This window comes from Bos mutus, chromosome 16 (assembly GCF_027580195.1).
Source record: "Bos mutus isolate GX-2022 chromosome 16, NWIPB_WYAK_1.1, whole genome shotgun sequence".
Taxonomy (NCBI): Eukaryota; Metazoa; Chordata; class Mammalia; order Artiodactyla; family Bovidae; genus Bos; species Bos mutus.
The window spans coordinates 40,375,310-40,398,502 of NC_091632.1; the positions used below are offsets into that span (position 1 = coordinate 40,375,310).

The window sequence follows — 23,193 nt, forward strand, 5'->3', positions numbered from 1 at the left end:
TTCCTGAAGACCCACTCTGGGAACAATGATGTAACACCTCCACCTGAGATGGAGAGACGTCACAAGTGGATGAGTTGGTTTTCCCACGGGAAGTGAGCCTACACCACCCGTCCTCCTAGAGAAGCCAGAGCCTTCCTCTGCCCCCAGGAGCAGCTGACTTGGATAGCTTCCTCCAGGCTAAGCTTCGGAAAACCAAGAGCCCAAACAGTAACATGATCCCTGGGTGCGTCCTCCCTGGAAACCTGTCCTGGGGAGGCCCCGATCGCTGGTTCCAGACAAGCAGGGCAGAGAGCACAGAACCCTGCTGTCTCCCAGTTGGGGTCAGGGGATGAGGCCTGGTGGGCCGGAGCAGCCCGCACAGCCCCCGACCCGGTCCCCAAGACTTCAACAGCAGCCTCTTCCCCAGAAACAAAGCAGGTCTCTGCCCAAGGCCGGGAGACAGTGAGAACATCCCATGGGTTACTCAACCAGAAGTTTTCATTGGGCCCTGTGCTGGAGTCAGAACAGCTGCTGAGGCCCATAAGGGCCTGTCTTTCCAAAGTTTGCTGTCCAGGCATTGAGAGGGAGGTACAAGCTTCCTGCCAGACCCCAGCCCAGCCCCCACTGGACTCAGAGTAACAGGCACAGACGAAGCCCTTGCCTCCATCAGGGAGGCAGAACTTCTGAAAATACAACGCAGGCCATGCTAAGTGAGTCAGGACTTGCTTGCAGGAAAGGACGAAACAGAAATAAGCACAAAGGAAATGCTGGACATGAACCCAACCTCTCCCCCCAGGATGGACTGGAGGGGGAGGACTCAATCAGGCATGCGGTGGAGTGGAGGACCATTCACTCATTCATTCAACAAATCTATACAGAGCTCCCAGTCCCTGTCCTCCCGACAGGGCAGGGGAGCAAACAGGCAGTGACAAACTAGAGTGATCAAGGGGCAATGGCTGAGCCCAGCCCCTAGAGAAGCCTTCTAGTAGAAGCAGCACTGCATTTTGGCCTCGAGGAATGAGCAGGCCCAGGCAGGGCTAATCCATGAGGAGCAGACGGAAGAGGCTCCTCCAGTCCCTGGGGTGGTACACAAGGTGGGTGGGGGGAGGTCCACACCCCCCCAACCCCCACCCTGACTGGTCTTTCTTTTGCTTTCAGCCCACGACACTGGTCTTGTGACCCTACAAGTTGCCTTCAACAACCAGATCATCTCCAACTCGGTGGTGTTTGAGTACAAAGCTCGGGCCCTGCCCACACTCCCGTCCTCCCAGCACGACTGGCTGTCACTGGACGGTAAGAAGGGCGTTCGGGTCACCTTACCAAGGCCCAAAGCAGAGGGACACCCGGGAACCCTGTGCACAAGGTGTGAGAAAGGAGGAAGCACCCAGGTATCCTGACTTCTGCTCGGGGCCCAAGTCTCACCTGGTGAGACTCACCTTAATCTCGGCCTTTCCCTGGAACACAGTGAGTCTGTGAGCTTGGGCCCAGGGCCTGCCAGGGGATCTGGCAGCCAGACAAACCCCCAAGTTGCTAAGCCTCTCTCAACAGCCCCAGAGCAGCCAGGTCGAAGCATCCTCTACCACCTCATCGCCACCCACCCAGGGCAGTTCCTGGAAGCAGAGGGGCTCCTGGAGGCCAGCGCCAAGCCCTGAGCCTCTCAGAGGCGAGGCCGGGGGAAGGCAGCCCGAGATGGGCTTCTTTCTGATTCCAAGGCTGGACTTCGGGGCTGTGTGTCCAGTGCTTCTGCCTTTTAGAGACCATAAGCCAAACCTTCTTATGGAAACTCTTCCCCACCCATCACTCCTGCCTCTAAGCTATTTTTACTTCGGCTTCTGCCCTATACGGGCTTCCCAGGTGGCACAGTGGTAAAGAACCCGCCTGCCAACGCAGGAGACACAGGTTCAATCCCTGGGTCTGGAAGATATTCTGGAGTAGGAAAGAGCAACTCATTCCAGTATTCTTGCCTGAAAAATTCCATGGACAGAGGAGCCTGGCAGGCTACAGTCCATGGGGCTGGAAAAGAGTTTGACACGACTGAGCAACTGAGCATGCACTGTCCTGTAGAGCATCTGACACAAGCCCAGGATCACCATCAGGACTGAGGGTGGAGGGCCAGGGAGCCCCCAGTGGCTCCAAGGGAGGAGGCTGGATGTGATGGCTGAGGCTGCTTCTCTAAGAGCAGCTGCCCTGCTCAACAGGGGTGGCGGGGTGTTGGGGAGGAGGGTGCTAAGGTCAGAGACTGCCCTTCCATGCATGGACATGCCCAAGGGAAGCTCCGAAATTGGCTGGAGGGCTGAGTTGATGGTCTGCTCTGGACAGAGACAGAATGGAAAGGATGACTGAACCTGCCATTTGTATCAGGGCAGCTGCAGAGATGCCTGTCTGTGGGATCCCTTGCTGGAGACCATGCCAACCCAAGGTGTTAGGTCTCGGCTAAGCTCACCCAGGGCCCTCTGTAGGGTCAGTTCCTTAAGCTCCCCTTTCCTATCCACAGCAGCCCTTTGCCTTCTCCCCTCTCAGACCTCCCTTTGCTGCTGGCCGCTGGAGGATCTCTGGGCACGGGTACATGCCTTGGCAGCCTTCCTGAGCCACCCAGGGTGTAAACCTCAGCCTCATCGCAGCCCTGGCCCCAGAAGGGACAGGGTGCCTGGCAGCCATCCCGGCCACTGAACCCTCTGAGCTGTTCCCGGAGGTGGCTTTGGGTCAGCAGGCATCTGCGCCTGGCAGTGGCTGCCTGGGAGCACCAGGCTGGCCTTGGCAGCCACCCTGGCCAAGGCTGCAGCCAGCCGGATGACCCGCAGGATGTAACAGAGAAGGGCAGGGTGACCAGGGGCTCCCGTTCAGGAAATCCGGTTTCAGTTTTGCAGAACAAATGGGAAAGGGAACAGGGAAGTCTGCAGAGCCCTGGCTCTCCCTCAGTGACCAGGTCACCTCTCCAGGGTGACTGAAGGATGCTGGGACCAGTCAGTGTGGGACCTGCATGGGAGATGGAGCACTTCCGAGAACCAAGTCCAGCCAAGCAGAGCCTCACCTGGAAGCACAGGAAATATCAGCTGCCCCACCCCCCACCTCCGGCCTCCCGGCGTGGGGAGGGGAGACAGAGAGCCAGCTATCCAGGAGGGTGCCTGCAGGAGAAGACGCTATGACAGGAACCATGGGGAAGGGAAGCCACCTTAACTGCTCCATGAGAAGCACACCCCTGAGTCCTTGGCCAAGCTGGACACTGCTCCTCAGCAGCCCCCTTTGCAGGGACTTGGAGCTCTGACCTCCCTAGGCCTCCGGTTGAAATAAACATCCCCCAGCCCCTGGCAAATACACAGGAGAGATGACAGGAGGTGGGGTGGGGAGAAGGCAGGACCACCCCCAGACAGAGAGTAGATGGGGGCCTGGAAGGACCCCGTGGATCTCCTTCCTTTTAGGCTTGACCAGGCATCCTTTCAATAGTGGGAGGCGAAAGGGGTCCAGAGCACAGGAACCACGAGACCTCCCACCTTGCCAGGGTAGAGGAATAAAACGTCCTTCTAGTCCTCCGCCCCCTTCAATGAATACGAGTGACTTAGCCACCCGCATTTATCCAGCCTGATAAATAATACCGAGGGCGGGGGGTCGGGGGGCAGCCACAGCGCCGGGGACATAATCCTCTCAGTGCAGAGAGGACGACTGGGACAGCCCAGAGGGTGGGGGTCCCCAGGGCTCTGGCCAACCCTATGACCCGGCAGTGGATAAGTGTGTCGCAGAAGATGCCGCAGCGGCCAGGCTGTCTGAAGCCTTCCTCTCGGCTCCCCTCCCCTCGGGTTCCGCAGCTCCTCGGCTCAGTCCCTCCCGCCCCCACGGTTACCCGGCAAATTCGCAGTTAAAGCCGCGGGGACGTGCGGGCGCGCGCGCTGCGGCGAGAGGGAGGGGCGGCGGCGGAACGGGAGGGGGTGCGGGGACAGCAGCGCCTGGCAAACTGGGGCGCGGCTGCGTGCACACACACAGTCGCACACACACGCATGCACACACGCACTCTTGCACGCCCGGCGCAGCTGCAATGCAGTGGCCCTGCGCGAAGCGGCGGGCAAGCTGCGCCCGCGCCCGCCCCGCGGACTGCGGCACCGCTAGGCCCCCGCCCGCTGCGGGGAGAGAGCGGGGACGCGCGGCCAGGGATGCGCACTCCCGTGTCGGCGGCCGCCTCTGGATGCGCGAGTTTCTTCTGGTCCCAGCCCCCGCCCTGCGTCTGTTGCCCAGCTCGCGATCCTGGGGGCGCTCTTTGCCCCTCCCCCATCCCAGAAAGGGAGAGTTGTTTGGGAAGAGAATTTCAGCTTTCATTTGTTTAAAATATCGATTGGCTTGCCAAACTGAAGACTGGGTGGGGGACGCTGACACGGAATCCACGCGCTCAGCGGCCGCAGCTGGGGCGCAGCCTTTGTCTGGGCAGCCAGAGCGGGTGGGAGGCGATCGTTCCCGCAGGGGGTCATCTGCGCAGGGGCTCCGCGTCCCCCAAATCTCAGCAGGACACAGCCATCCAAGCGGAGACGGCGCGTGGAAACGGGGGAGGGGGAGAACCGGGAAGAACCGCAGCCACCGGCATCTACCCGCTCCAAGCCGACTTTGGGGAGCGCAGCCCCTGGGGTTGCGGGCGCTGCATCGCTTCCCCCAGACTTGGGGCCTCCACCCCCCCCCCCCCGCCCCTCACTGTGAGCTCTAGGGGGGGCACAGGCCTTGTGTGCCTGCCCCCCCCCCCTCCTGCCTAGCACAGGCTGGCAGATTGCGGGCCACAGTTCCTATCTGTCTTAGGGATGATTGCGTGAATGAATGAAGTGTCACGGGAAACATCAGGAGAACTGCATCCAGCCCGGTGTTCAGGAAGGTTTCCCGGAGGCAGTGTCTCTTCCGCTGAGATCGCCAGCTTGAGCAGGCTGCAGCCAGGCTAAGGAAGGGGAAAGAGCCTCCCCTGCGGGGAGGGAGCAGCAAGGGTCCCAGGAGGTGCAACAGTCACTTCCTTTACTCAAGGCGCTCAGGGAGCTACCAGTTTCACCATTTCTTCTCCCAGACGTTCAGATTCAGAGCAAATTTCCACAGGTTGCTTGCACCAGGATCCCAGGGTGGTCTGGGGCGGGCCAGCCGTGACTTTGGGGAGCAGTGGGGCCTCTTCCAGGCTAGAAGCAGTCAAGCAGCCAGTTTACCCTGGAGACCATTTCTGGAAGGCCTCTGGGAACTGTCACTCCTGGCCACCTCGGGTCCTGTGGAGACTGCCAGGGCTCTGCTGAGTGTGGGGAGGAGATGCTGTGTGTTTAGATGGCCTTGGCTGGGCCTGTGTTTGCAAAAAGCATAAACCCAGGTGGTTTGATCCTGCAGTTTTAGAACCGAGGGGATGGGGCTCACATCTGGCCAAGGGCCCTGGGACACCTTTAAGTAACCCCGTCCCTGGAAGAGGTGAGTGGAAGTTCGGGGTGCCTGGTTCTCTCCTCTGCAACCAGCTGATGCTCCCCAAGGCCCTGGCCTGGGCCCCTCTCCAAACCCCACTAAGCAGCTTATTCTTAGACTCTATTTTCAGTTGTCTCTGGGTGGCTGAGCCTCCTCCCGGGGTGAGAGGATTGAAGGGAGTCATGGATGCAGCTTTCTTGGGTTCAGCCGGCCAGCCATCTGGGCAGGCCTCCTGCTGACCTTCAGTAGGGGAAGGACCTTGTCATCTGAGGCAGAGCGGTGAGCAGTAGCTCTCATTTCATCACCTAGGGGCCTGCTTCGGGGGCAGGGCGGACACCCTGGCAACTTGTGGTCCAGGTCACCAGGCCCAGAGTAGAGTACCCAGTAAGCCAGGCTCTGGGGCAGCCGGGCTCTGGATTAGAAGTATGGAAGATGGGAGCCTTGCCCTCCTGTAAGGAGGTGGAGAGAAGAAAAAGAAGGATTTGGTCTCCCTGTTTGGTCTTCTGTGACCAAACCTTCACTGCTATTAGAAGATGTGTAGCTGGGATGGTCCCCAGCTCTGTCCACCTCCCCTCACCTCCCAGCCGCCTGTCCCTGGCCTGTGGCCATGCTCCTGCCAGCCTCTCCCCTGCTGGCTGGTTTCTAATAGCAGCCTCCACCCACCAGGAGTGGGAGACCACACACTGAGCCTGAGGTCAGAGGCGCAGCCCAGTAGCAACAGGAGGGGCCATTCCAACTGTGAGACTGGCCCCAGGAAGCTTCTGGATGCTTCCTGCCCCCATGGGGACACCCCAGGGCTCTCTGATGTGTTTACCTTGCTGGCTCCTCCTGGCCTGGCTCCCTCCCTCCTGCAGATTCCCCAGCCCACCTCCCAGCCACCCTCCTCTGGGCCTATTGTGTGACAAACCCTCAACCAGGGAGAACGTCCACAGAGCTATCACAAAACGCTTCACTTCTACCAGATGATGGGGGCAGGGGAGGAGCACGGGGTAAGTAATCTAGTTGTAACTAATTTGAAAGGCCACTGTTTTTACTAAATCAAAGATTTGTTTTATGGAGTAGAATACAAAATTCAGGAGAGTCTTTCAGATCAGACATAGAGCATCTGTGAATGGTCTTGACTTTGGAGAGTGCCTGAATTACAGGCTGAGTTAGTGCCCAAGGTGGGGTCCATGCCCTCCTCCTCTGGGAGCACTCTGCACCAACTTCGCAGGCTTGGACACAGGGGTCTGCTCTGTAAGTAAGAAGAAGCACTGCCTAGAATCTTCTGGCATTCACCTACACTGGGGTCTGGGGTGTGCCAACATGGGTTAGCTCTTGGGTCTCTGGGTATTTCTTTGCACAGCAGAGACCTAAGAGATAAGATCAGTGGCAGAAAGAAGCTGATGTGAGCCAGTCTTACATTTGAAGCTGAGTGGCCAGAAGGACCTCTGGTCTGAGCTGCAGCTGCCCAGCCAGGGCCTCGCTCCCTCCTTCTCCTCAGTGTTCTGTTCTCTGTGGGGTCCATGCCATTACAAACTGGGGTGGGTGTCTGTCCTTAGCCCTTCTTAGGCAGAAACCAAGGGGCCTGGTGCTCAGATGCCCCCAGGGGATGTGATCTCCTGCGGTTTACGGCCTGGCCCCACTGAATGGATCTGTGTGGAGCTCTCGGTGTAGCAGGGATGGGTCACCTTGGGGCTGGGCCTCAGCCGCCTCCCTGCAGCAGTGACGAATGGTGCCCTGCAGAGAACCGGCAAGCCCAGCATCTGCAGAGGCCAGGGAGGCAGGCTCTGCATCCTTGTCCTGGCTGTTGGGCAGGAAGCAGAGTAAAACCCACGGGTGAAGCCCTGGAGCTTGGGCAGACGTGGTCACTCTCACAGGGTCAGCTTCCCAGCCATGTGGGGGAGGGGGTGGCAGGGCATAGGTGGCTCATCCTGAGGCCTGAAGGTGGGAAGCTCGACCCCTGATGGCCAGCATCAACCAACTTATCCTTGACCGTTGCATGAGGTTCTCACTGATTCCATAACAAATGGCCACAGACTTGGGGACTTAAAACACAAACATAGTCTCTTGAATTCTAGAGGCTGGAAGTTCAAAATCAAGGTGTCAGCAGGGCCACACTCCCTGAAGGCTGTAAGGGAGAATCCTTCTTACCTCTTCTAGCTTCTGGTGACCACCAGTGATCCCTGGTGCTCTTTGGCTGGTAGCAACATAACTCTAATCACTGCCTCCATCATCAGATGGCATCTTCTCTCTCTGTATCTGTGTCTCTATTTTCTCCTTTTACAAGGACACCCATTTTTGGATTAGGGCCCCACCCAATCCAGTGAAGCTGTTTTAACTAGTTGGATCTGTTATTACCTAATTTGCTATTCTTTAGTCGTTAAGTCATGTCCGAGACTCTTTGCGACCCCATGGACTGCAGCCCACCAGGCTCTGTCCATGGGATTTCCCAGGCAAGAATACTGGAGTGGGTTGCCATTTCCTTCTCCAGGGGATCTCCCTGACCCAAGGATCAAACCCGCATCTCCTGCATTGGCAGGGAGATTCTCTACCACTGAGCTACCTGGGAAGCCCACCACCACCTTGACTCAGCCCCAAATATTCTTGCACATCCTAATCAGGCTTCTGGCCTCTCATCTTGCCTCCTTCCACGAAGGTCGTTCCTTCTTGCATCACCAGGCACTGCTTGGACTCCAGGGGCCCTTTCTTTTCCTGGAGTTTACATTCAAAGGAGGGAGAAAAATAACAGACACACACAGAGGAAATGTCAGAGTACTTACAATGGGTGGCCACCTGGTAGAGGGCGGCCAGGGTGGCAGCTTGAGGTTAGGAGCCAGCAGAGGCCCCTCCAGGAAGATGCTGTGACAGGAAGGAGCCAACTAGGCTGAGATCCTGGGAAGGACATCCCAGGTAGAGGGAACCACAGGAACAAAGTCACCTGGTGAGTTGGGGGTGTTGAGGGGGGTGTGGTGGTGAACAGAGTTAAGGGGAGGCGCAGCAGAATGAGAAGGGACCAGGCCTGGGAGAGGGGTGGCCATCAACCAAGGCAGGGAGCTGGGACTTCATCCTGAGGACAGTGGGGGAGGGGGGTTATAAGGAGGTGAGGGGACACGCTCAGTTCTGTTTTCAGGATCCCTGCTGCCCCCAGCTGCTGTCTGGAGCATGAATTGTGACTCCACCTGCAGAGAATCCACCCCAGATGCTCTGCATCTATGCAGGCAAGGGATGAGGGTGGCTCCAGGGAGGCTGGATGATAAGTCACAGGAAACACAGTTTGGAGATGTTTTGAGGGTAGAGCCAAGGGCCCTGCTGATGATTTGAACATGGAGGATGAGAAGGAGAAGGATGTGTGTTGCCTAGATTTGGAGCTTAAACAACAGGGGTTGGGGACTCAGGGAGTCACTTCCTGAGCTGGAGGAGTTTGCAGAAGCAGTGAAGTGGGAGAGAGGGGACTCTCGAGTGGGTTTTGTTCACATTATGTTTGACAGGCTGTTAAAGTCACCAGGCAAATCATTGGGTTTGAAAGTCTTCAGGCCAGGGAAGGATCCAGAATGGAGATAAACTTGAGATGTCATCAGCTGAGCAACGGAGTTTAAAATCATGGGTCTGGGTGCAGGCAGTGAAAGTCACTCAGTCGTGTTCGACTCTTTGCAACCCCATGGGCTATACAGTCCATGGAATTCTCCAGCCAGAATACTGGAGTGGGTAGCCTTTCCCTTCTCCAGGGGATCTTCCCAACCCAGGGATCGAACCCAGGTCTCCCACATTGCTGGCAGATTCTTTACCAGCTGAGCCACAAGGGAAGCCTGGGTCTGGGGTACAGTTGGCCATGAAGGAGGGTGGATAAAGGACAGGAGAGGGCATAGGGCCAAACGGGGGCACCCCCAGTATTTTTTTTTTTTTTTTGCTGCGAGGCATTTGGGATCTAGTTCCCTAACCAGAGATCCAACCCATTCCCCTGTATTGGAAATGCAGACTCTTAACCACTGGACCTCCAAGGAAGTTGGATGTCAAGTGGAAAAGCTGCTGGCAAACGGGTGAGAAGAAGCACCCAGCAAGGCAGGAGGAAAACAGGGAGGACATGACCACAGGGAGACCAAGAGAAGAGGGTGTTTCGAGAAAAGAGAAGTGGCAGCCTGTCAATGCCAGGAGTAGGAGAGCAGGGCATTCCAGGCCGAGCAAACCATATACAGAAAGACCCCAAGGCAGGAGGGAGCTCCTTGAGTTTACAGAACCCAGACAAGTGGCTGAAAACTCCCAGAGACTGTCTCTGAGCTCGGAGCCCTGGCCTTCCCCGGGCTGGGACAGGACAGGAAAGACCTGGCCCAGGAGACCTTGTGCCCCCACCCCTCCTCATGCTGCAGGAGAAAAGACCCCGGATCCTGCCTTTCCTGTCGTGCCCTCTGGTGTTGGCCCAGCAAACCAGCACACAGGTCTGTGGTCCCTGGGATGTCTTCCAGACTCAGGGAGACATGCACACCTGCTCGAGTCCCAGGGACTGACTCCCTCCCAGTCACTCTCCACTGGGGTGTGGGAATGGAGGCAAATCCCAAGGCAGGAACAGAATGAGACTCACCCCCAACTGGCGTGTGGATGTCAGACTCGGTGGAGACGCCTCTCTGCCCCGACCACTTGTGGCTGGAACGCAGGAATCCTGTAGGTGGGCCCGATGGCTGCCCCACAGGCCTGCTCAGGCAGCAGCACCCTTGCTCCTAAATCCATTACAACAGACTCCTGTTATCAAACCACATCATTTGGACATGGGTCAGCTCTGCTCCAGGGGGCCTAAACTCAAAGAAAGACCTCTTGGCAAAGCTGGGATCCCAGAAAGACCAGCAGGCCTAGGGATTGGCCAGTTCAGGCCAGAGTTTTGCAGGCTTCCTTCACCTTTTCTGGGATCTGGCTCCTATAAAGAACCTCCCTGGGAAAGACTAGAAGTGCTGATCTGCTGACTCAGCAGTAGGAACCATGGTCCTGAGATGGGGAGGCCCAGCACAGCATCCGTCAGCAAAGAGAAGGGGCTGGGGGTGGAGTGGGTGCTGGTGCGGCCTCTGGGAGGAAGCCAGGTCCTGGAGTCCAGGAGCTGAGTGAGATGAGACCCCAGACTCCCCACGAGCCTTCCAGCTCCTCACAGGACTGAAAAGGCAAAATGGCCTCTGGCTGGGACCCTGCGTAAGGCCTCTCCTTTTAAAAACTCCTAAAAATACACGTTTCTGATCCCTTCCAAGCAGCCCAGTGACAGACCTTGTCTCCTGCTGCTGTGAAAACAGGACTTTCAGAATAGTCTGACAGGCTGGAGACCAGCTTTCTCCATTGCCAACATGCTCCACTCGTGAACTCAAAGTCCTTTGTTTGAGGGAAAAAAAGGGACAGGCAGGCATGTGTCAGATGTTCCATATTTAATAACAGAAGAGATTTATAAAAACCCATGGCAGAGTGGACATGAGACACTTCGAGAGACAGAACTTGAAAGAAGCAGCTATCACATCCTCCGACCTCCTCATCTTTGTGGAAGGAATCGGCCCTCAGAAGAGCAGTGATTGGCCACAAATCATTGTTGAATCAGGACAGACGTCCTCTAGATCAGCGTGCCCGGCTTCCCCCACCCACTTCCCCTTCTACATCCCACAGCCAGACTCACAGACTCCAGGAGCTGCAATACAGGGCAGGTGAGAAACCAACTGGCTGAGGCCCCGGGCCAGTTCTTACACCGGCAGGTGGAAAGGGCTCCCGAGTGTCCTTTCTCCTGTCTGGGTCTGAGACGGTTCCTCACCCTATTTGGTGGCGCTGCTGATGTCTTGTGTCACATCAGAGGCACCAAAGCTGCATCCCTGGGTTTTGAGACGTGAAGGAGAGCTGACAGACCTCTGAGCCACGTGATTGTCTCTTTCTGAAAACCTGCCTCTTGGCACAGAGCTGTCCAGCCAGGGGTTACGGTAGCTGACATCCATGTGCCACCAACTGCCAGGACCTATCCATGAAGCGTTTACGTGTACTAACTCACTCAGACTTCCCAACGACCTATGAAGCTTCCCTGGAGAAGGAAATGGCAACCCACTCCAGTATTCTTGCCTGGAAAATCCCACGGACAGAGGAACCTGGCGGGCTACTGTCCATTGGGTCACAAAGAGACGGACATAACTTGGCCACTAAACAACAAAACAACAACAAAGTCCCCATTGTATAGACGAGGACACTGAGACATGCAGTGAGCAGGTGATGCAGAAAGAATCATACACAGGTGGTCTGACCCCATCCATCTGCTCGCTCTCTCTCTTTTTTTTTTTTCCTCAGATCAACCCTCCTTTTATTTTTTATTTTTTCAACTTTATTTTGTATTGGAGTAGAGCCGGTTATGGGGCTTCCCAGGTGGCACTAGTTGGTAAAGAACTCACCTGCCAATGTAGGAGACATAAGAGACCTGGGTTCAATCCCTGGGTCGGGAAGATCCCCTGGAGAAGGAAATGGCAACCCACTCTAGTATTCTTGCATGGAGAATTCCATGGACAGAGGAGTCTGGCGGGCTACAGTCCACAGGGTCGAAGACTTGGACATGACTGAAGCAACTTAGCACACACTCAGTCAATTAATAATGTGATGGTTTCCAGTACACAACAAAAGCAAAGGGCCTCAGCCATACAAATCCATGTATCCATTCTCCCCAAACTCCCCTCCATCCAGACTGCCACATAGCATTGAGCAGAGTTCCCTGTGCCGTACAGTAGATCCTTGTTGGTTATCTGTTTTAAATATAGCAGTGCATACATATGGCTCTCAACCTACCCATCTGCTCTTGACCTCATCACAATGGGAGTCTTCCTCTGGCCTCTTCTCCCTGCTGTAATTGTGCTGCATCTGCCAGAGACCTGCAAAGCTAGAAACATCCTTTGTTCCTGCTTCTTTCTTCCCCACAGTCCCCTCTCTACCAAGCCAAGAAGTTTGTAAGTGAACACCTTTAAAACCCACAGGGCTTCCTCCTCCCATTTTCCATTGCTTTGCCATTTTTATACTGCAGGCCTTTAGCGTCACATCCCTAGGGCTGGAGCCTCCCCATTGGGAGGGCTCCATTCTTGCTGCCACTTTCTCCAGCACCACCCCCATCCCTGCTGCACCTCACTGCTGTGTTCAGAAAAGATTGACAGGCACCTGCTGCGTGCCAGGCGAGGTGCAAGGTGCTGTCCCCTGGGAGGGGAAGACCTGAAAACTGGTGACCGTAGCCCAGTGCCACATGATGAGTTAGAGAGGGAGGCAGGGCTGCCAGCAGCACCTGTGGGGAGGGGCGTGGCCATCTGGGAAGGTCAAGGGCAATCCCGACTGTGCAGTCTAACCCCAAGACCCTTCCTAAGCTGATTTCAGCCTATCTTTCTTGCCTTATCCTCAGCTCTCCCACCTCTCCCCCGCAGAAGGCTCTCCCCTCCTCTCTACCTCCCCAAACACTGTACTGTTTCTCCCCTCTGGGCATGTTTCTTCACACATGCTCTTCCCTCTGGCCTCTCACCCTGTGGTCACTTTAAAGAACTCTGGCGCTATTGAAAATTTCTATTCTAAGGCCTGTCTGCTCTGAAGGCTGACTTCCCCTCCCCTTGTCCCCCTCCCCCCAACTCAGGACACCTTCTTTTTATTTGGCTTTCCCACTACCATTTGTAAATTCTTCCCCTAGCAATTCTTTCTTTGTTATCATTTATTCACTAACTGGTGCTGGAACCCCGCACTGGATGCCAGATACTGGGCCAGGTCTGGAATCAGAACAACAGAATGGATGGGCAAGAACAGATGAGGTCCCTGTGAGGAAAAAAGAACTGACCACCAAGCCTGTGCACAAGCAAGTCTGTCGGGAATTTGTGATGGAGGGTTAGGAGGAGATGTGTGTGGGTGGGGGGACTTCTTAAAGAAGTCACCCCTGATCTGAGATCTGAGGGAGGAGCAGAAGCTAACTCCATGAAGAGGGGGGGAAAACTCAGGGAACAGACAGCCTGTGGTGGGAAGGAGCTTTGTAGAAAGCATGTGATGGCTCGGGAGGTGGAGAGAGAGTGGGGATCAGATCAGACAGGTTAGAGGGACCCCCAGGTACCAGCCAGGATGAGAAATAATGGCTTTATCCCCAAGAAGAGGAAAGCCATGGAGGGCTGGAGGGGCAGAGACATGGCCAAGTTTGCATTTTGAAAAGTGCTATTGGCTGTTGGATGGAGAACAGATTGAAGGAGGGTCAGAGCAAGCAAGGGTAGACCAGTGAGTCCTCCAGCTTTGAGATGATGCTGGACTTGGAGGTTCTGGAAAGAAGGGGGCAGTCAAGAGAGATTCAGGAGGTAGCATCAGTAGGACTCATAGATTGATTAGGTAAGGGGCCTCCATGTCATTCACCCTGGAGGAAGACCTGTCACGAGTTGGGCTGAGTTTGCAGGGAGAAGTCAATAGCAAGTCAGTGGACTTAAGATCCAGAGCTCAGAGAAGCATGTGGGCAGGGAATGTCTGTGACATGTCTGCATGAAGGTAGCATGGAAAGAAGTGGGTCAAGGGGTGGGAATCAAACTGACAAAGGGGAGAATCTAGCTGAGTCCCTAGGCCAAGGACTTTTATCTTAATTATAAGCTTGCCCCAAGAGGCCATGAACACAGTACCTGCTCAATAAGTATTTCTTCAAGGGATAGATGGATGGATGGATGAGTGAATGGATGGATGGGTAAATGGATGGATGGATGGATGGGCAGGTGGATGGATAGATTGATGGATAGATGGGTGGGTGGACATCCAGTGGTGTTTTTGTGACCGTCGTCCTCATTGCTGACTGACTCCAGCTTTAGGCTGCATGGCCCCTGATGTCAAAAGCAGTTGGGGCAAGTGTCCAGAACTGACCAGGCACCACCAACCCCTTTCAGGTCTCTCCATCACTGGACAAGCTTCAGGAAAAAAACCTAAGACAAGAATGCAGATTCTTGACCTTTATTAAATGTGTCCTTGAGGCTGCCTTCAGAGCTTTTATGGGGCCACTTAGTGAGAACAGAGAATTCACCGCTCAGCTCCCTGGAGTTGGAAAAGAGAAAAAGTAAATTTCCTCCCTGAGCTACTCAGACCCGTCTCTCCTCTGGACCTCAGAGAGACTGGGGACTTCCCAACAAGTCCCTGGCAAATCATCGCGTGGTGTGTCACAGTCCTGGGGTCTGGAGGAGGGTCTCATCTGACCCCCTGTGACTTCCTCATTGTCTGACTCAGCCCCACCTTAGCCTTGTCAGTGAATGAATGAATGAATGAATGAGTTGGTAGGTGGGTAGCAGAGTTGGGGGCCATGAAAACCTGGCTATCCACACTCATTCCCATGGAATTCAGTGCACCAAAATGCTCTGGTATGACAATGACAGCCATTCCAGCGAGACCCCATGCCAACAGCTTCATGTTCATGTACAAGCTCCTGTTGAGATCTCACAATACCCACCTCCTCTGGCACTTATGGCCCCACTTTCTTAGGTAAGCACCTCATCCCTCAACCAGGTCATAAACCACATTGGAAGAAGCAGTTTTGGCAGAAGGCAACCTGTACACCTGCCCATTGTCACTCATACCTGCTGAGTCCCAGCCAACTGAAGGGCACTCTCCTGGATTCAGGGCTTTATGGGTCAACTGGGCATGCCCCTGCCTCCGGGAGGGCATGGCCCAGGACATGAGGCAAGCCAGATGGGACAGTAGGTGTGATGAGCAAACTGTAGGGGCAGGTTCTAAGTATTAGGTGAGCATGTAGGAGGGCCTGGGAGTCCTGTGTTCCATCAGGAAGAGACAGCACTTGACAGGGGCTGACCATGAAAATGATGTTTGTTCATAGAAATGCTCTTCATAGGTAGAAAGAATGTGTGAAGAGTTGGTCAGCTCACAATCCATGCTTGATTTTAATCTTTGACAGGACTCCTAGAGCCCGTGAAAGCTGTTATACTCACAAGCCCACCCCCCTCCCCAGGTCAGTAGGTGTCCAATACGATATTGGGGAAGATCAAGGAAATAGCTCCAGAAAGAATGAAGAAGCTGGGCCAAAGTGGAAACGACACTCAGTTGTGGGTGTGTCTGGTGGTGAAAGTAAAGTCTGATGCTCTAAAGAACAGTATTGCATAGGAACCTGGGATGTTATGTCCATGAATCAAGGTAAACTGGAAGTGGTCAGCAGGAGATGGCAACAGTGAACACTGACGTTTTAGGAACCAGTGAACTGAAATGGACTGGAATGGGTGAATTTAACTCAGATGACCATTATATCTACTACTGTGGGCAAGAATCCCTTAGAAGAAATGGAGTAGCCCTCACAGTCAACAAAAGAATCCAAAATGCAAAGAATCCAAAATACGTGGGTACAATCTCAAAAACAACAGAATGATCTCAATTTGTTTCCAAGGCAAACCATTCAATATCACAGTAATCCATGTCTATGCCGCAACCATTGATGCCGAAGAAACTGAAGTTATACTCATAGTTACAGTTAATTCCATCAAGAGGACCCACATGGAAACGAGCCAAGGGAAGAGGTGTGCAGAGCAGGGTCCAAGAGGGCACCAAACATCCAGCTTCCCCTGTGTGCTCCCATGGAGTCATGGTCAGCATTAATGTCCCTGGATCAATGTATGACACTGCTGATGGAGAATCACCAATCAAGGAAGCTCCCCTGAGTCTTGGTGTCCAGAGTTTTTAACTGGGGCTCCATCACACAGTATTGGAGCTCCATTACAAAGCTCCAATACTTTGGCCACTGATGCAAAAAAGATCACTGGGAAATACCCTGATGCTGGGAAAGATTGAAGGCAGGAGGAAAAGGGGGCAACAGAGGATGAGATGGTTGGATGGCATCATCAGCTCAATGGACACAAGTTTGAGCAAACTGTGGGAGACAGTGAAGGACAGGGAAGCTGGGTGTGCTGCAGGCTATGGGGTTGCAAAGAGTTGGACATGACTGAGTGACTGAACAACAGTTACATACGTGTGAGCAACTGCCCATGTGGCTGATCTCAGCTTGAGTCTCCAGTCTCTCCTGAGTTGGCTGATACCATGTGACTGAAAGCTTTTACCCTAAATCACATAGTTGATCCTTCTAGACTGGCCAGCCCCAACCCCACAACTATCCAGTATAACTAGCTCTTACCTTAAATCATATTATAGGACTATCCAGTGACTCAGGCAAACTAAGCCACTCCCAGCCGGTGTGGCATTCCAAGGGCATGGAGCTCACCTCCCAGAAGGCAAGGACAAAAGCCAGTCTTCTCCTCAGTCAAGGTTAAAATCTCTACTGTGCAGAACTGCACCTCCCCTCCTCTGCCCCTACCTGGTTCTTGCCTGTCTCTCCTGCTCCTCACCCCAGCAGACCAATTCATTTCTGCTGTTCTTGTTGAGAGAAGAAATGCTATGTGTCTGACATGGTTTTTGCTGTTGTTGCTGTTGTTTTTAAAGTGTCGCCCATACGCAGATCTTGTGTAGCACTCAGCAAGTCTTTCGGGCCAAAGAACACATTTTATTATGAAAAATGGTTCAGGCAACTACTTTGTCTTCTGCAGAGAATACTGTGCAAAGCTCAAGATTTCCTGGGCAGGGATGTGAAATTCACTAGATTGCAGATCCATCCACTTAAATGTGAAATCAAATGAGAAATTTTAAGAGCCTTTGACAGCTAAGGTTATTATTCTGACATATTATCTCAATTACCTCTTTAAATTGCTCACCTGTGCCATGGCCCGTGATGCTCTGTAAATGAACCTTCATCCCGTCTCCATTCTGCAGACAGCACCCCCCGCTCCAGCAGTGTTCTCTCCTCACTAAAGTGTTCTCCTGGTGGCTCCATTTGCTGCTGAAGGGTTATGAGTGGCTCCATTTGGAGCTGCTGCCCAGTCAACTCCCTCCCCTACGCTCTCCCCATCTCCTTCTCCTGCACTGGGGGCTGGGAGCTTGGAGGAAGTCCCCTTACCAGTGCCCCCTCCTCCAACAGTGCTCCTTTCCCTCCCCCAACACTGATAGAAATGGATCTAACCTTACAAATGGATCTGACCACCCAGGTGTAGACAGGAATCTCAGAGCTGGAGTGGGGGCCTGAGCAAAGAGCATCTCTGCTCAATAATTCACCTTTAAGAGAAAAGGAAGACATGGATGCAGCGTTCAGCCATCCTCTATGATGTTAACAATTCAGTGTGATTCTAAGACATAAAAAATGCATCAATGCTCTAATTTTATAAGCTTGATGATGTTTATTATGACATCAGAAGGCCTGGCCTGGGCCCCTGGGGAATAAGCTAAAGCCAGGGACACTCTGAGCAGGGCCTTCCAAGAAGTGGTGTAGACATGCCCCATGAGGTTGGGCCTGGCGCATTCAAAGTCCCCAGTGCCCTGGAACTTGGAGATGGCTGGTGCATTTATCACGAGGCTTTCCTGGTGGCTCAGATGGTCAAGAATCTGCCTGCAATGTAGGAGACCTGCATTCAGTCTCTGGATTAGGAAGGTCCCCTGGAGAAAGAAATGGCTGCCCACTCCAGTATTCTTACCGGGAGAATTCCATGGACTGAGGAGCCTGGTGGGCCAGTCCATAGGGTTGCAAAGAGTCAGACACAACTGAACGACTAACACTTTCACTTCATTTTTTTGGAAAAGTAGCAGGAAAATAGAAAACTTAGAGCAGAGAGCAGTCATGTAGCAGGACATGTGAACCTCCAGGTCCCCTGACTGTGCTCACAGACATCATTTCTTCCCCAGCATCCTCAGGTTTGATTCCCATTAAGAAGGTGAAGAGGGGCTCATTTTATATCTGCTGAAAGGCCCTGACGTTAAGTTACTTGAAAGCGAGTTAAAGCGTGGAGGATCCTTGGGTGGGCTGCATTTCTCAGGAAAGCATCCCAGGGGGTTTCACTTTGATGAGGATGGTACTTCTCAGGCCCACCAGGCAGCAGGACCAAACCAGGGGCTGCTGACTCAGCATCAGTGGTCCAGAAGCTGGTGAGCTGCAGGCCTGCGTGGGGCCGTGGCTGCACCGTGAGGGACCAACCAGGGTATCAGAGAGCCCAGCCTGGGGGGTGGGGGGGCACACACACCTGTGTGTAACACATCTGTGCTTTTCCTTGGCTGCTGTTTTTGTTTTTCTCAGTAGCAGTGTTTAGCACCTAAGGTGTCTAAAACTTCCTGAGCTCAGTGTCAGCTCCCCTTCTCAGAGATGGCTGTAGCTTAAAATGCACCCGCCTCTCATTGTGCTTTCCCTTTTGATTTGACAAGCCTCCACTAGTGACCTCGGTAATGATCTGTTATTTGTAAGAAGCTGCTTCTCTAAATGGGGGGCTTCCCAACTCCTGTTACCACTGATGCCGAAGTTTCAGGGTTTGGTCACAGCAGTTGTCAGGATGGTGATTTCAAAGTGGTCTTCAGTGTAGACACCTGGTCTTTTGACTCTGTTGTCACCTTCAAGAGAATATGCTCATTTCTCTTTAATCAGATTATCAAATTTTAAAAAATGAATAGTATCTTGTTCATAAAAAAAAGTACAGCAAAGCAGTTTTAATAAATGTACTTTGAGTGTGCCTTTTGGGTAAAAACTCCTATTTTTCTTTTAAAAAATATCTATTATTTGGCTGTGTTGGGTCTTAGTTGTGACACACAGGATCTTTGTTGTGTTACACTGGATCTTTCATTGCAGGACAGGCTTAGTTGCCCTAAGGAATGTGGGATCTTACTTCCCTGACCAGGGATCGAACCTGTGTCCTCTGCACTGCAAGGCAGACTGTTAATTAATCACTGGCCCACCAGGGAAGTCCTGACATACCTATTCTTCATTTTGACTCCACTGGGCAGTAGGGTGCATGGTAGAGAGGCCATCCGCAGCCTGGAAAGTGCCTGTGATGCTCTTGGGACCCCAAAGCCTGGAACTTCCCAAGATCCTCCCTGAAAAGATCCACTGAGGGTGGGGTTGGAACCTGACTTGGCAAAGGTGACCTTGAACACAGTTGTTGTTGTTGTTCAGTCACTAAGTCGTGTTGGACTCTTTGCAACCCCATGGACTGGAGCCCGCCAGGCTCCCCTATCCTTCACTATCTCCTGGAGTCTACTCAAATTCACATCCATTGAGTTGGTGATGCTATCTAACCATCTCATTCCCATAGAGTTCTGCACCTGAAGGTCTATAACCCCTCAGCCAGGTAAAGAGATGCATGGATATGTAGGGAGCTGAGCTTAGAAGACAAAGATTGTCTTCGTCAGTTTGTCTTTGTTACTGCCAGGTGACAAAGTACCACAGACCTAATGGCTGAAATAACAGACATTTATTTTCTCACAGTTCTGCAGGCTAGAAGTTTGAGATCAAGGTGTGCGCAGATTTGGTCTCTCTTGAGGCCTCTCTCCTTGTCTTGCTAAATGACTTCGTTCTTGCTGTATCCTCACATGGCCTTTTCTCAGTGTGCTCACCGCTGCTGTTTCTTTGGGAGTCTAGATTTCCTCTTTGTGTAAAGACACAGCCACATTGGGTTAGGCTCCACCCTAACAGCCTCATTTTTCATCTAATCACTTTTTTAAAGACCCTGACTCCAAATACTACAGTCACAATCTGAAGTCCTGAGAATCAGGGCTTCAATCTATGGATTTGGTGGGAGGTGGAGGAGGGGGAGACACTACTCAGCCCATAAAAGAGCCATTCTCCAAAACTGAGATATCCTGCATGAAGAGGATTTCATCCCTGCTGTGAGGGCTTTGCCAAGGCCCCAGGCCTGCCCTCTGGGACTCCATGGAGGGCCTGACACTCAGACCCCCAGGCCAGGGGCTTCAGCTGGAGTTTTGCTGGCTTGGGCTTGAGTTTTATAGCTCCCTTGGCCAAGGTATGGACTAGTCAAGTCACCTTGCCCTGTTGTTTAGCTGAGACAAGGGGCTAACACCTTTTGGGCACCAGGCTTCGAGCTTACCCTGGGATACAGCTCCTATAATCATCCCTGTTTTATAGATTAAGACACTGAGACTTAGAGAAGAAAGCCTTTCCAAAGTGTCAGAGCTGGAAACACTGCCCAGCCCTTCTGACTCCTGAGTTGAGCACTCACCACTTGGCTACTCTGTCTTCTAGGGGTTTTAGGGCTCTGGATTAAAATAAAGCCCAGGCACAGACTGGCCTGGCTGGCCCAGCTTAGAGGGTTCTAAGGCCAGACATGACCCTGTCTCCTTGAGTGTGTCTGTTATGTGCCACCCAGACTCCTGGCACCAAACAGTGGTGTTGTGTTAACAAGCACAGCTTCAGGAAGTGAGCTAGGGAAGGAAGGGACAGTGGCCCTGCCAGCCAAGCTGCCAAGCCTACCCTTTGGCCAAAAAGGGGCCCTTCACCTGCTTGTACTGTCATGGAAGCTGTATCCCTAGTTTCCAGGTGAGGCCAAGCAGAGAGCTCCGGCTCTGGAGTATGGAAGCTTGGGGCCTCTGGGGCTCACTAGTGCACAGTCCAGTTACTCAAGTTACTCAACCCATTGTGCCTCAGTTTCTTCCTCTGTAGAACTGTGGTAATAAGAACACCCACTGTACAAGCTTGGTGTGAGGATGAAAGGAATTAACATGTGCAAAGGATGGAGTTGGTACCTAATAAATGTTATCTTGATGATGGTGGTGGTGATGGTGGTGATGATAGTGATGGTGGTGGTGGTGGTGACGATAGCAATGATGGTGGTGGTGGTGATGGTGATGATGGTGGTGATGATAGTGATGATGGTGGTGGTGATGGTGGTGATGATAGTGATGATGGTGGTGGTGGTGATGATAGTGATGATGGTGGTGGTGGTGGTGATGATAGTGATGATGGTGGTGGTGGTGATGATAGTGATGGTGGTGGTGATGATAGCGATGATGGTGGTGATGATAGTGATGATGGTGGTGGTGGTGATGATAGTGATGATGGTGGTGGTGGTGGTGATGATAGTGATGATGGTGGTGGTGGTGGTGATGATAGTGATGATGGTGGTGGTGGTGATGATAGTGATGGTGGTGGTGATGATAGCGATGATGGTGGTGGTGGTGATGATAGTGATGGTGATGGTGGTGATCATGGTGGTGGTGGTGATGATGGTGGTGATGATAGCGATGATGGTGGTGGTGGTGATGATAGTGATGGTGGTGGTGGTGATGATAGTGATGGTGATGGTGGTGATCATGGTGGTGGTGGTGATGATGATGGTGGTGATGGCAGCTCCCATCTCAAGAGGAAGAACCAGGTCTCTCCCCTCCCCAGGTGGCACCTGCTCACTGAGCTGTCTTCACTCTCCGTCCATGGAGCCTGCACCTGCTTGTCCATGAGGACCATTTCACCCAGAGACCTAAGAGCAGATGGGTCCTTGGTGAGGTAGAAGGCCTGGGTGGAACCATGAACCACGCTGGCATGGGTTAAGGGGTCTGGGTCCTCTTGCCCCAGTTCTTCCTGAATGACTACAAAATAGGATTTGGTTAGAGGTCCCGCTCCTCCATCTGTGACTCCTAGCTGTGCCTTAGGCTTTCGGGCCAGCCCCCTCACATACCAACTGTGCACTCCAGCTCGTTTTAATAACAGAGGTAGTAAACTGTGGTGGGAAAGAATCTGCCACAACAAAAGACCCTGGAGAGTATCATGAAGACCATCACAGTTCCAGCCCTGGCCTTGGTCCTCATCCCGAAGCCCACACTAGGTGCCCTCCTGTCCCTGGGCTCCCACTTTACATTCATTATCCAATTTCATCCTCTCCCTGCCTCCAGGAGATGTTTCATCCCCATTTTCCTGACAAGGAAGCTGAGTCTCTCCAGGTGACTTGTTCTGTGTCACACAGCTCAGGGCTGCACATAATAAAGCCCGTTGAATGGGTGCTTTATCACTGCACGTTATCACTTCCTGAGTGTACGTCAGATTATCCATCTTTTGACTCTGCTGCTGAGCACATCTCTGCATGTCCCCTACTCTGATAGGAGACTAGCCATGATGTTTATCATCTGGCACATGTATCATCTTGGGGCTGGGCACAGAGGGATTATATATTATCCATATATAACTATGGATGGGCCTGTATAAGCCACCAAGGAGAATGCACGAAGGTGGTTTCTTTCACCCAGCTTCTTTGGAGTCTCTTCCTGCATCACAGTCCTTAAGAGAGACCTTCAAGCTCCTAGGCTGATGGCTAATGAACTTCTTCCTCCCTCTAGATTAGCACTGACAGCCTTCCTGGGCTAATACCGATCGTGGTAGCATGGTTTGCCCAGGTAGCAAACATCTTGTCTCTTACAACTGTCCCCTACAGTAATCTAATGCTGTGTAACAAACCACCCCAAAGCTGAGTGGCTCAAAACAGCAAGCATGCTTGCATCAGTGTCCTCCATGCTGTGGGTTGCCTGGGCTCACACAAGCAGCTGTATTCACAGGACTGGTCGTTTCAAATCCAATGGTCCCTGCAGCCGAAGCTCAGGGGCCCTCGCTCTGTCAGGTTCTGCTGGACCTTCCAGGACCCCATCTGCACGGCTTTAGATCTCATTTTGCAGAAGAGGAAACTGAGGCACAGGAAAAGTAAGGAGCTTGGCACACAGGTACTTAGTGGTGAGGCAGAAACCACAGTCCAGGCTGCCTTCCCCCACCCCAGCGCCTCCCTCCCATGGAAGGTTCAGGGGCCTGACCAGGACAGTGGCAACTCAGCTGAAGTGTTTACTGTTCTCTGAAAGCCCGCCTTCACCTCTGAATCAGCCAACCATTTGATGGAGAACCCTGGTCTATAGGGACTTCTCCAGGAGGAACCCCAAGTTCAGGGCATGGTTCTCTCCAGGATCCCTTGCTGTCTAGGAGGCAGTCAAAGCAAGTGGGAACTGGATGGACTCACCCCTGGTCTTTTCACAATCCTTCAG

At 53.2% G+C, this 23,193-nt stretch overlaps 1 protein-coding gene across 1 annotated transcript in view; it reads left to right on the forward strand.

The window, feature by feature from the left end:
- LOC102287225 (calmodulin-binding transcription activator 1) overlaps positions 1-23,193 on the forward strand; it is a 909,062-nt gene that overhangs the window by 824,675 nt on the left and 61,194 nt on the right. The window contains exon 9 of the mRNA XM_070385162.1: positions 1,138-1,272. Coding sequence (XP_070241263.1) covers positions 1,138-1,272 — 135 coding nt within the window. The remainder of the gene's footprint in view (positions 1-1,137; positions 1,273-23,193) is intronic.